General features: G+C 37.6%; 1 protein-coding gene across 4 annotated transcripts in view; it reads left to right on the top strand.

Annotated features, from left to right (window-relative positions):
- RPRD1B (regulation of nuclear pre-mRNA domain containing 1B) overlaps positions 1-12,553 on the top strand; it is an 87,849-nt gene that overhangs the window by 57,035 nt on the left and 18,261 nt on the right. For 3 of the 4 annotated variants that reach the window (XR_003569547.1, XM_027867318.1, XM_027867317.1), the window contains exon 7: positions 10,018-10,117. Coding sequence is in view for 3 of the 4 variants with exons in the window: in XM_027867318.1 (XP_027723119.1) it covers positions 10,018-10,117 (100 nt within the window). In the remaining variant the exon portion in view is untranslated. Of the gene's footprint in view, positions 1-10,017; positions 12,538-12,553 lie in introns of those variants that run through there. The other variant, XM_027867319.1, reaches the window with a different exon arrangement.

Genomic DNA, 12,553 nt, shown 5'->3' with positions numbered 1-12,553 from the left:
GTAGTCCCCCAACTCTGCAGTGGAAGCTGCATTTTCTCTAAAGCTAAGCCTAGTTATATAGTTACATAGTATTCAGTTTCTTTTTGTTCTTTTCTGTTTATATTATTGAAATCAGTTGTGTATAGTGTATCATTAATTCATGTGTCTTCCCATGTTTTTCTGAACTCTTCATATATGTCTTTTTTATGGCTAGTAATATTCTGTTACATTCATATTGTTATTCTCTCTTCATTTCTATTTTCTTCCATGATATCTTTTAAGATTTTAGACCTCCTAAATGAATTGTTATTTTTACTGGTAATTTGATTTATATGCAACTAAATCTGCAAATTAATTTTTTATCATATTGATATGCCTCAACTATCAAAATGAGTATCTCTTCAATTAAGTCATTTTTTCATTTAAAAAAATTTTTAAAAAAAATTTTTAACATGTGTTTTTAAAACTTTGGGTTACAAATTTTCTCCCTTCCTCCTTCCCCACCCACCCTCATTGAAAAGGCAAGCATCTCAATACAGGTTATAGATGTGTAGTCATGTACAACACTTCCATAGTAGTCATGTTGTGAAAAACTAAGTATATTTCCCTTCATCCTATCCTACCACCCATTTATTCTGTCTCTCTTTTGACCCTCTCCCTCCTCAGAAGTGTTTGCTTCTGATCATCCCCTCCCCTAATCTGCCCTCCCCACTATCAGTCAACCCCCTGCTCTCTTGTCCCCTTCCCCCTTATTTTCCTGTAGAGTAAGATAGATTTCCATACCCCATTGTGTATGTTATTCCTTCCTTAAGCCAAATCCTGTGAGAATAAGATTCACTCATTCCCTGTCACCTTCCCCCGTTTCCTCTCCACTGGAAAAGCCTTTTCTTGTCTGTTTCTTGTGAGATAATTTATCCCTTTCTCCTTCTCCCAGTATAATCCTCTTTCACCCCTTAATTTGATCCCTTCTTCTTCAACTCACCCTGTGCCCTCTATCTATCTATCTATCTCTATCTATCTATCTATCTATACATACATACATACAATTTTTTCCCTCCCACTACCCTAATACTGACAAAAGACTCATGAGTTACAAATATCTTTCCATGCAAGAATGTAAACAGTTCAATCTTAATAAGTCTCTTATGATTTCTCTTTCCTGTTTACCTCTTCCATGTTTCACTTGAGTCTTGTATTTTAAAGTCAAATTTTATATTCATTTTTTACCCTGAAGAATTATACTCAGTTTTGCTGGGTAGGTGATTCTTGGTTGTAATCCTAACTCCTTTGCCCTCTGGAATATCATACTCCAAGCCCTCTGGTCCCTTAATGTAGAAGCTGCTAAATCTTGTGTTATCCTGATTGTGTTTCCCCAATACTTGAATTGTTTCTTTCTGGCTGCCTGCAATATTTTCTCCTTGACCTGGGAATTCTGGAATTTGGCTACAATATTCCTAGGAGTTTTCCTTTGGTGGTCTCTTTCAGGAGGTGATCGGTGGATTCTTTCAATTTCTATTTTGCCCTCTGGTTCTAAAATATCAGGGCAGTTTTCCTTGATAATTTCTTGAAAGATGACGTCTAGTCTCTTTTTTTGATCATGGCTTTCAGACAGTCCAATAATTTTTAAATTCTCTCTCCTGGATCTATTTTCCAGGTCAGTTGTTTTTCCAATAAGATATTTCACGTTTTCTTCTATTTTTTCTTTTTTTGGATTAGTTTTACAGTGCCTTGATTTCTCAAATAGTCACTAACTTCCAATTGCTCCATTCTAATTTTTAAGGAAATAGCTTCTTCAGTAAGTTTTTGGACTTCCTTTTCCATTTGGCCAATTTTGCTTTTTAGGGCATTCTTCTCCTTGTTGGCTTTTTGGACATCTTTTGTCATTTGGGTTAGGCTATTTTTTAAGGTGTTATTTTCTTCAGTATTTTTTTGGGTCTCCTTTAGCATCACTCTCAGTTTTTCCTCTGCTTCTCTTACTTGCTTCTCAAAATCCTTTTTGAGCTCTTCCATGGCCTGGGACCAATTCATATTTTTCTTGGAGGCTTTGGATGTAGGAGCTTTGGCTTCGTTGTCTTCTTCTGGTTGTATGTTTTGATCTTCTTTGTCACCAAAGTAACGTAATATAGTCTGATTCTTTTTGTGCTGCTTGCTCATGATCCCAGCCAATTACTTGAGTTATAAACTCTTTGTTAAGGTAGGGGTCTGTTTCCAGTGTGGAGAATGTACTGTCCCCAAGCTTCAGGGGTTTTGTGCAGCTGTTTTCAGAGATATTCTAGGGACCTGTAAATTTTCAGTTCTTCCAAGGTGTTATGATCAAGGGCGAGGTGTTTACTCCTTTCTTGTCCCTATGCTCTGCTCTATGAGTGACCACAAGCACTCCTTCTGTCTTGTAACTGTGAGGAGGATTTCCTCTCCACAGCCACTACAAGCTCTACCACACCAGCACTCCTCCTCGCACCAGGACCACCACCCAGAACTGTGACCCAGATCCAGGCACGGGCAAAGCAAAAGAATCCTGCACTAGCAGAGAGAACCCTGCAATTCCCCTCTGATCAGCCACCCGATTCCCCCTCAGTCTGTGGGCCAGAAGCTCAGGAGGCAGCCGTGCCTCGGGGCCAAGCTCAGGGAATAGGGCTGGGACCCTGAGCTTCTCTCTCATGACAGAAACAGACTTTTCCTACTGACCTTCCAAGTTGTCTTTGGCGTTCATGGGTTGAGAAGTCTGGAAACCGCCACAGCTGCCCGAGGTTCAATCCTCTGAGGCCTGCTCTAGGTTCGATGTGGCCTGCACGCCCATGCCATCCTGCGTTCCTCTCCCAGCCCAGTGTGATACACCTTTACGATCAACCATCCACGTTGTCTTGGGCTGGAAATTTGTTTCACTCTGTCTTTTTGTGGGTTCTGCTGCTTTAGAATTTGTTTAGAGCCATTTTTTTTATAGGTATTTGGAGAGGTTTGGGGGAGAACTCAAGCAAGTCACTGCTTTTACTCTGCCATCTTGGCTCCGCCCCCCCATTTTTTCATTTCTTTAGAGAGTGTTTTGTGACATTGAAGATTAGGGGAGAAGGAATATTTGCAAGGTCAGTTTTCTGGAGGAGATAGGGGAAGGGGTTATGGGTATAAGTAGAGGGGTTGACTTTGTTGAGGAAAAGGACAGAAATTATCAGAAACTGCTGTAAAGGAGGCCTGAATGTGTGATGAAATCGAGAATTTTGAGGTGTAGAGTAGAGGGAGAAAGAAAGTTCACAACAAATCGTCTTTATTTCCTCAGTAAAGAAAGATGCAAGGTTCTCTGCTGAGGGGGAGAGTGAAAGGGATGATGTAGGAGAACAGAGAGTCTGAAACAGCCTATGTGGAGAGAGTGATAGTTAGGGAAGAGTGTAATGGATAGAATAATGAGCTTGGAATTAAGAAGGCATGGGTTCAAAATCCTGTCTCAGACATGTACTAGTTATAATACAAGTCACTTCACCTTTCACAGGATTGTTGTGACAGTCAAATAAGTTAATTTCTAAGAAGTGCTTTACTTAAAGTACTATATAAGTGTTATTATTATTACTAATATTTTATATAATTTGATACAACAATTTTTCCCTAGTCCTTTTTTTCTTTTTCTGGATACATTGCTTTTATTTGTGTGGAAACTTTTTTTTTAAATAATGGAAATCATAAACACGATCTTTTATAATTGCCTCTGTATCACCACCTGATTAAGAGTTTTTCTTTTGTAACTTTCATTGTCTTTTTAAAAATATGACTTTTATATTTGAACTGTTGATTCATTTAGCATACAATATAAGAAGTTGGTCTAATTCCATTTTGCACCAACTGCTTGTTCCATTTATCTAGTTTGTTGCAAAATGAATTCCTTTCTCAACATTTTGTGTTATTGGGTTCACCAAACACTAGACTGCTTATATATTTGGTTCTAAATCCTGCATATCTAAACTATTCTACCAAATGCCACCTCTGTTTTTATAGAGTGCCAAAATTTGGATAATTCACTTTTGATTTCACAAAAATTTTTGGTATTCCTACCATGTGCCTGTGCACTTTAATAGAAACAGGAATACAAAACACACAAAAACACAAAAATCAAAACAGTTCCTTCCCTAAAGAAGCTTACGTTTTGGTAGTTGAGTGGGATGAAACATGCACACAGATGAATAAATGCAAGACAGTTTCAAGAGAGGGATTATTAACTAATGAAGAAAGGCTCCTTATAGGAGGCTGTATCCTTGAAAGAAGCCAAGGATTCTAAGAGGCCAGAGGTGAGGATGGAGTATATTCCAGATATGGGGAACCATGTGGCACAGGTATAGAGACTGGGTAATTACTGTTTTACAGTGTATATGTAGGTATGTTATACACACACGCACATACACACATGCACATGCACACACATACACAGTCATATCCCCCTTCCTTTCTACTTTATTTCATTATCTACCTTGATATTCTTGACTTTTTGTTCTTCTGTATGAATTTTTTAGTTTTCTCTAATTCTAATTCTTTAAAGTATCCCATTGATATTTTAATTGATAGAGTATTAACTTAATTTGAATATTTTGGTAGGTTATTTCCAAGATATTTAATAACTTCTGTTTTTTCAAGTGATATTTATTCATCCCTCTCTTTTTTTAATTGTTAGTGGTACAGACTTTCTAGCACTTAATTTTACTCTAGCATGATGGGTGTCAGAATTGTTTTGTAAGGGAATTGTTTACTTATGGTTCAGTTTTTGTTTTTCTGCTTCCCTTTTTCTTTCTCACAAATACTGCCTGTTTTTATCATTTTGATCCAAAGCAGAAAGAATTGTAAAAATGTGTTATAATTCAGAGCATCACTCTGATAAACCCATGATTGATATGAAGAACCAGATCAACCCAAAATTGATATGATGGACACAGATCTTAAAATCAATCATTCAATGTAATGTATAAGGAACATACATTTTACTATTAGAACTTTTTAAAAAATCACTGGTTTTCTTATTGAAATAAAACACCTTAATTTGCTTGGCACTATATAAGATGAGACATTGCAACAATATTAGTACTTTTTAGATATCCCATGCTTTTTGTATAAATATCTTTAAAGACTATTTTACAGAACCATCTGTGACAACTTTATGCTTTATGTCATTTTTTGGAATTAGAGTTGCATTTGCATTACTTCAACTTTGTGCAGAAGTCACAAAATTAACTTTTTCGTAAACTTACTTTGAAATGTACATATTTCTTGGACCTTTGTCATCCTTTTCTGTTTTTTGTTTGTTTTTTTTTTCTGCTAAGACACATTGGTCCAATCTTAAGATTGCACTAGTACTTTGAAAGTAAGATCTTTAATTCAAAATCCCTAGGCTTGTCTTATTAGCATAGTTACTTCATTGTTAGGAAAGCCCTACTAAGGCGCTTTGTTGGCCTGGTCTCAGATCATGATCAGATCATGATGTCTCTTCTGGTTTTATTCTTCTGATAGAACAGTTGGCTTGTTTCTAATGCCTTATTTAGCCAGATGTCGAACATTTCATTATTTTGATTTTTGTGAAATACCCTATGTAATTTAATTTATTATGATTCTTAGTAATGGAGCAGAGAAACAACAAACATAGGAACTAGAGAGAACACTTTCTTTTCCTTGTATCTTCCCCAGCGTCTTGCTCAGCAGCTCCAGCTCTGCTGTGACACCCCAGAATGTATCATTTTGAAATGTCGCAGCTGCCACTAAGTCATGTGGGAGAAAGGAGCTGGCTGGTAGAGAAAGACGCAGGTCAGTGATGGTTTTTCATTTTGGCATGAAATTTTGAAAAGTGGCATTCTTATTTTATGTCCAAACAGGTTTTGAAAGTTAGGCTGTGATCTCTGGGCTTAGGGTGTCCTAGATTGTCATAAATTAGCTAGTCTGGTGGCACAGTCATAGAATGGGTGTTTGAGGAACATACTTTGGGGACGGTGGTGTGATATAGAGCAGATTCCTGTTCAGGAAGAAGTTGGACTAAATGACCTGAAGGAAGCATTTTTTCTTTGGAGATACTTAGCAATAGAGTGATTTGTTTTACAAACAAACTTTTGCAGGCTACCTTTAAAGCAAAGTCTTCCTATGATCTGTTTTGTGCATAATACTTTTTTCTGACTCTTAATTAGGGGTTTTGGAGTAGTGGGTGACTTTTATATGCCATATATGCTACAGCACAGCTGATGAGATGAAAGAAGAGAGGAGGCTTAACTGTGGATAGTGTGTCTTTTAACTTAACCCTTGCCTTTAAATGTTTTTTTCCCTAATATTTTGTTTGTGCAGATGTTTTCCTGAGAGAAATAAAATGAGTTTTGCAGTGTGTGAATCGTGATTATTCTTTCTTTCCACAAGTCTCTTGAAAAAGTAGTTTAAATTTTTTTCATTTGAAAATGAAAATCATTTAGAAAGGATCATTGTAATGCCAGACCTTGTTCTTTTCTAGGTTTCTTATACAGAAGCCCATGTACAACGTGTCCAGTCTAGCTTATTGTTTTAACCTAAAAAGGCAAAGTGTGCGTAAGCACTATTCCCCTAAATAAGTATGTGCTATGTCGGTTGAAGAGTCAGTATTCACATGCGGAGTATGCCAGATCAGCAGAGAGCAGAAGGGTGGTAGGTGGAGAGTCACATCTTTTCTTGTAGTTTAAGGGAGTTTTTGAGATGAAGTTTCAAAGCAATACTAAGAATATAAATCCTAAACATTATCAGAAAATTAGATGATAGTCTGTACTCTCCTGCATTTGAAAAATATCTTGCCTATAGAATTACCAAGGCAGTTTATCATGGCTCCTCTGGAGCCACGCTGAAAGGTAGCAGCAGCAACTACTGATACAACTCTTATCTGTTTCATTGCTCCTTTTGGTCACTGAGGAAGCTTGGTGTACCATAGCAGGTCTGATGACAGAGTGTGCAAAGTGGGGGCCTGAAGAAAAAGGTTTATGGTTCCCTTCCAACATTTTGTGCTTTAATTGGTCTCCATTTCTCTTCAGTCATCTTCTGCCTTTTTTTAAACTGTGTAGAAAGTGATTCTATCAGGGCAACCAGGGAAGACCTTCCTATGGCTTGACTGAGAATCAGAACAGGGACTTCAGAGGGAGAGCCAAGAACTAGAATTATATTTGGGTTGCATTTTCAGTTATGTACATTGGGCAGTGTGGTATCGTAGAAGGAGAACTGAATTACAAGTCAGATACCTAGCTTCTAGCCTTTCTTTTACCCATTAATACCATTTGACGTTGGTCAAGTTCATATAAACTTCCTGAGCTTTGTTTCCTCCCCTTTAAAACAGAAATCATAATTGCCGTTTTTCTTAAGGGCTGTTGAGAATAATGAATGGTACAGTATTTTGTAAATTCACAAGTTCTATATACATGATTAGTTTTGTCATTATTTTGCCCTTAGTAGTTCAGTGATTTTTTAATAGCTTTATATAGATAAATATATAAGAAGAAACATAGATCTACTAAATATGTACATTCTTGTATGTGAGGTCAGTTACCTTGTAGAAGTCCTATAGCAAACTACTCCTGAATTTATTTGGAGGGGATTATGTATGTCATCATAATATCAGTTTGACATCATCTGTTCTCCCAAATGCATTTGTTCATATTTCTCCACTCATTTAAGTTCTATCACAGATATATGCATATTTTTTAAAAAGAAATCTGTATTTGCATCTGACTATTAAAATGTAAACCTAATTATTCTTAAAGGTCAGTTTTGTTGTTTTTTTAAACTATGACACCCACAGATAGTTTTTCTAAACTCATGCAGATTTTTAATAGTATAGTTCACAGTGACTGTTGTTTTCCTTTCCTGTTTGGGCCCATCTAGTAAGCTTATATGAACCTTGAAACTAATAAACATTCAACCATGTTGGAAGGGAAGGTGAAGAATTCATCAAGTCTAAGAAATGGTCTTATTTGGGAGGATTTACCTAGTTTGAACTAGTTATGTGACATTGGATTGGTCATTTAGGTTGCCCTGGTCTCATTTTCCCTGTATTTAAAAATAAATGGGTCAGGCTAATCTGTCCAAAAGTGTAATGGGCTGCCTCACTTGAGGTAGTAGGGTCCCTGTTTCTGTACCATGTCTTCAAGCAGAGAGACCAGATGGCTACTTCTCAGGGAATGTTGTAAAAGGACATTTGAGTTCAGGTATGAGTTAGACTAAAAGATTTTTAGGTTTCTTCCAAGTCAGATTTTTGTGATTCTGTGACAAATGATCTATAAGATTTCCTCCAGCCCCAGTATTCTGTACAATACATTAACTTTTCTCCCTTTGGTCCTGTTATTTTGCTCCTTCGTAGGGTCATATATTTATATCTGGAAGGACCTTAGACAGCAACTAATCCAGCTCTTGCATTTTACAGATGAGGAAATTGAGGCCTAGAGAGGTTGAGTGACTTGTGTAAGGGTATCCAAGTACTAAGTGGTGTGACCGGAATTTGAATCCAGACTTTCTGACTCCAAATCTCACTCTTTCCACTGTGCTGCATTGCAGAGAGCAAAAGGCATTTGAGTTGAGATAAATGCAGAGAAGTAGCTTTGACCAGTATTTTGGTGGTTAAAATAAATTATTAAAAGGAGGGTTAAGATTTTACCAAAAGACCAGCTGTGGCTAGGGGATCTGGGAGCAGGAGATTTAATTTACTGGTTTATGTGGTAGATGGAAGATACACAACTGATTGTTCAGTCTCCATTCTAATACTTTAGGTGGTGGTACCTCCCTTACCTGTTGAAGATGCTCATTTCACTTATGAATAGCTCCTATTCTTAGGAAGCTCTTTTCTGTTGAGCCTAAATCTGTGTGCATCATCTACTCCCTCATCCCCTGTTTTTTCCTACTTAGATGTACCTTTTGGATCAAGGCAAAACAAGTCTATTTCTAATCTCTTGTTCTACATAAGAGTCTTCTAAATATTTGAAATTGAGGACTCAGGTTCCCTGACTCCCTAGTCTTGTGGTACTCCTATTGTATCATATTGACTCCACCTCCATCCCACTCCTCAGATCCTTTCCTTATTCATCTCTTTTCTTTTCCCATCCCTTCCCTTTCCTATTTATAGTTACCTTGGGGAGAAGAATCTAAGAATGAGTAGGCATATATTATGAGTCCCCAGCTGGGGGGTCTAGTAATCACAGCACGTCCCATTGCTCTGGTCTTTGGTCACTCAAACAGTCAATAAATTTGGTCCCCTGATATGCCCAGTGCTGTGCATGGTGCTCTTGGGGGTACGAGTGAAAGGTCCTGTCCCTCAAGAAACTTATTTGGTTGGACAAAGAAGACTAACACATATGAACAATTAGCAGCAAATAATAGCATATAATCAAATACTGAGTGGTTCAGTATACAAGTATAGTAGAATTCAAGAAAGGAAAAGATCCTTAGGAATTCAAGTAATTGGAGAATCTTTCTGGAGCAGGTAAGTCTTAATTAGCCTCAGCAAAGACACAAAGAGGGAAATAGTATAACCTGGCAGGGAGAGATGGAAGATGGGAGAACAGCCTGACAGGAGCAGAGAGTGGATGCTAAAGAGGAGTAAGTAATGTAATTGGATTAGAAAGTTAAAACTGTACTGTGTAGGCCCTTGAAATCTAGGCAGAGGAATATGAGCTTCTATTTGGCAAGCTGTTATACGTTGTTGAGCCTAAGAAAGACAGAATGAAAGAAATACTGAAGACTAGTTTTCTAATCCTATTCAGGATAGATTAAAGAGAAGGAAAAGCTAGAACAGAAGCCCACCAGGGGAACTCTGGTAATAATGCAGACATGATATTCTGAGGGTAGGGACTAAGGTGGTAGAATTGATCATGGTTCTGCAGTTTGGTTTTATGTGTGTTTGAACATTAAGATTTATCTGTACTTGACTCTTGAGAGTAGATGGACAATTGAGACGGGGTGGGGCTTGAGGGTGGTAGAACAAGTATACATGTATATGGGAGTGAATGGTTGAGTGAATTATCAAGCAATCAGTTTTAGTGTCTGTATTAACAGGATTAATCCTTTTTGTTTCCTTAGGAGTATAAGCAGAAGCTTGCTCGGGTAACCCAAGTGCGCAAGGAGCTGAAGTCACACATACAGAGCCTTCCAGACCTGTCGCTGCTTCCTAATGTTACAGGTGGCTTGGCCCCCCTGCCCTCTGCTGGTGACCTGTTTTCAACTGACTAGGACACATGGCCTGCTCTCAGATTCCCATTTGTGCCAGCAGAAGAGGACTCTAGCAGGGACTGGAAATTGTCTTCCAGTGATTGGTTATTTTCCTCCTAGACCACTCCCTCTATTTAGGAAGGAACTATAGACTCCCAAGAGCTCTGTGCACTCTTACTGCTTGTACAGTTTCTCATGTTGAGGGGAGGAGTGAGAGTGTGCATTAAGCAGGAGTGGGCATGGAGGCCAAATTTGATTATAAACTATATAGACACATTTTGAAAGAAAAACTTTTTTTCTCACATTTTCATGCTCAAATTGTTTTTCAGTTCTTAGCTCTTGTTTGCCCCAAGAAGTCATGAAAATCATGTACACATCTGGAAGGCTTTTTAAAAAGAATTTAAATTCATCACTACATCATTTTCTTAGGAAAGCAGCCTTTTGTTTCTGAATTGGTTTTATCCAAGTTAGCTGAGGGTTTCACAAATTTAAAGAGTAGCTTTATCAGGGCATCATCTCATCCTGAAGGAAAAACTAGGGATCTGCAGAGCAGCCTGGGGTCTGAGCAGTTTATCAGATCTATAGTTTTTTTTCTTACACCTATGAGTATGTATATGCAAATGTTAGGCACATCTTATTGCAAATGAATTAGAGACTGAAAATAGTAATGAAATCCATACCCAATTCAGAAGAATGCTATTGCAGCAGACTAATAAGAATCACAAGTTACATAAGCATGAGTTAAAGTTGTCAGTTTCAACCCCACCCCCTACATATTCCATTTTTATTGATTGCATTTATCTGCACTTTGCCTTTGTATCACATTGATGTAACAGGTTCCTGGAAATCTATTTCACACTCATTTTTTTTAACCTGTCAGTATGGGGGAATGCACCAGTGATGTTCCAAAGATAAAGACTAGCTGACTTCACAAGACAAAGTATACTGAGAATGTGGGCCCTGGGATGTGTTATAGCTTTAGTACATTACCTTTTTTTTTTTGAGGTGGAAATGTTCTGTCTGAGATGAAGGGTTGTCCACTGTATAGGTAATTAGCTTAATCAAAGGGCACACATTTCAGTGTCTAAATTTGAAGTCTTTTTCATGTACTGTGTACACACACACACACACACACACACACACACACACACACACACACCCCTCTCTTTTTGCATGTTTGTGAATCTATTGATCCATGCCTATATGTGTGTGTATCTGTGTGTATCTGAATATATACACAAGAAAAATATGCTAAACTTTGCATCAGATGTGACTGAATAGCTGATCTTGAGGGGAAAATGTGAGGTTTTTTTTTAAACTCAAGTTTTAATTCCATTATCATGCCAGCCAATAGCTATAACTGTCTGATGTGTTTAGATGCAATTTTTGTATTGCTTTTAGTCACAAGTAGTCCTGCTGGCAAATTGTAAAGCATTCCAGTCTGCAGACTTTTTAAAAACCAAAACAAGCCATTAGAAGTGGCAGAAAACAATTTGTCCTAATAATGTAATAGGAATTGTAATACTGACACTTAAGTATTATTACAAAAGAGGGATAAGTCGTAGGAAACCTCTGCCTCATTGTAGCTTTAAGATGCTGTTTGAGAAACACAACTTAAGACACTCTGTTGATTTAATAATGGAAAGCTTTTTCTATGTCCCGTGTGTCTAACTCATGGGACATTTTCATTGGATGAAACTTCCAGCTTCCCATGACTTTTAGAGCAGTAAAAGCATATAAGGCATGTGATTGAACTGTATAACTTGTCAATCTGTATTCTTTTAACTTTAAAATTTTGAATAGCAACCATGTGCTTGCTTATTGGTGCTTCCTATCAGACTGTCATTTAGTCTTTTCCTTTTTGTTAAACTTGCAACTCTAAATTTCTCTCCCTGTAGCTATGGGGGCAATTGACCTTAACAGAAATGCTACAAGTTAGATTCCTCTGCTATTGACACTGTATATTGTCCTCATCATGCAGTGTCATAGCAAAACAATATCAGATTGCCCCACATGGATATTTGCTTTTAAGCAAACACATCTTGAATGTGTTCTGTGCTTTTGCCAAAAAGAATCTCCACCAGCCACAAAGCAACCCCAAAGAGGCCTAGTTTCTGCCCTGATCAGCTAGATCAGCTAAAAATTGAGAGCACAATGGATTTTTTGCCCATGGCCAGATTTTATTTTACCAGCAACTGACTATATGATTATTACAGGAAAAGATAAACACCCAAGACCTTTATCAATTATGTGAACAAATGAGTGTTGAGATAGCCAGACTGTTACTTTGGGCAGACTTTCTGTGAGAAAGTTGGAAGTTTATTTTTTAATTGAAATACTTTCCATTTTTTCTCATTTTTCTTTCCCTTTCCCTGCTTACCCTCCTCCCACCCTGCCCCCCTCATGT

The sequence above is a fragment of the Vombatus ursinus genome, unplaced genomic scaffold (genome assembly GCF_900497805.2).
Source record: "Vombatus ursinus unplaced genomic scaffold, bare-nosed wombat genome assembly UNPS02014785.1, whole genome shotgun sequence".
Taxonomy (NCBI): Eukaryota; Metazoa; Chordata; class Mammalia; order Diprotodontia; family Vombatidae; genus Vombatus; species Vombatus ursinus.
This window is presented reverse-complemented; position numbering and strand designations above follow the sequence as displayed.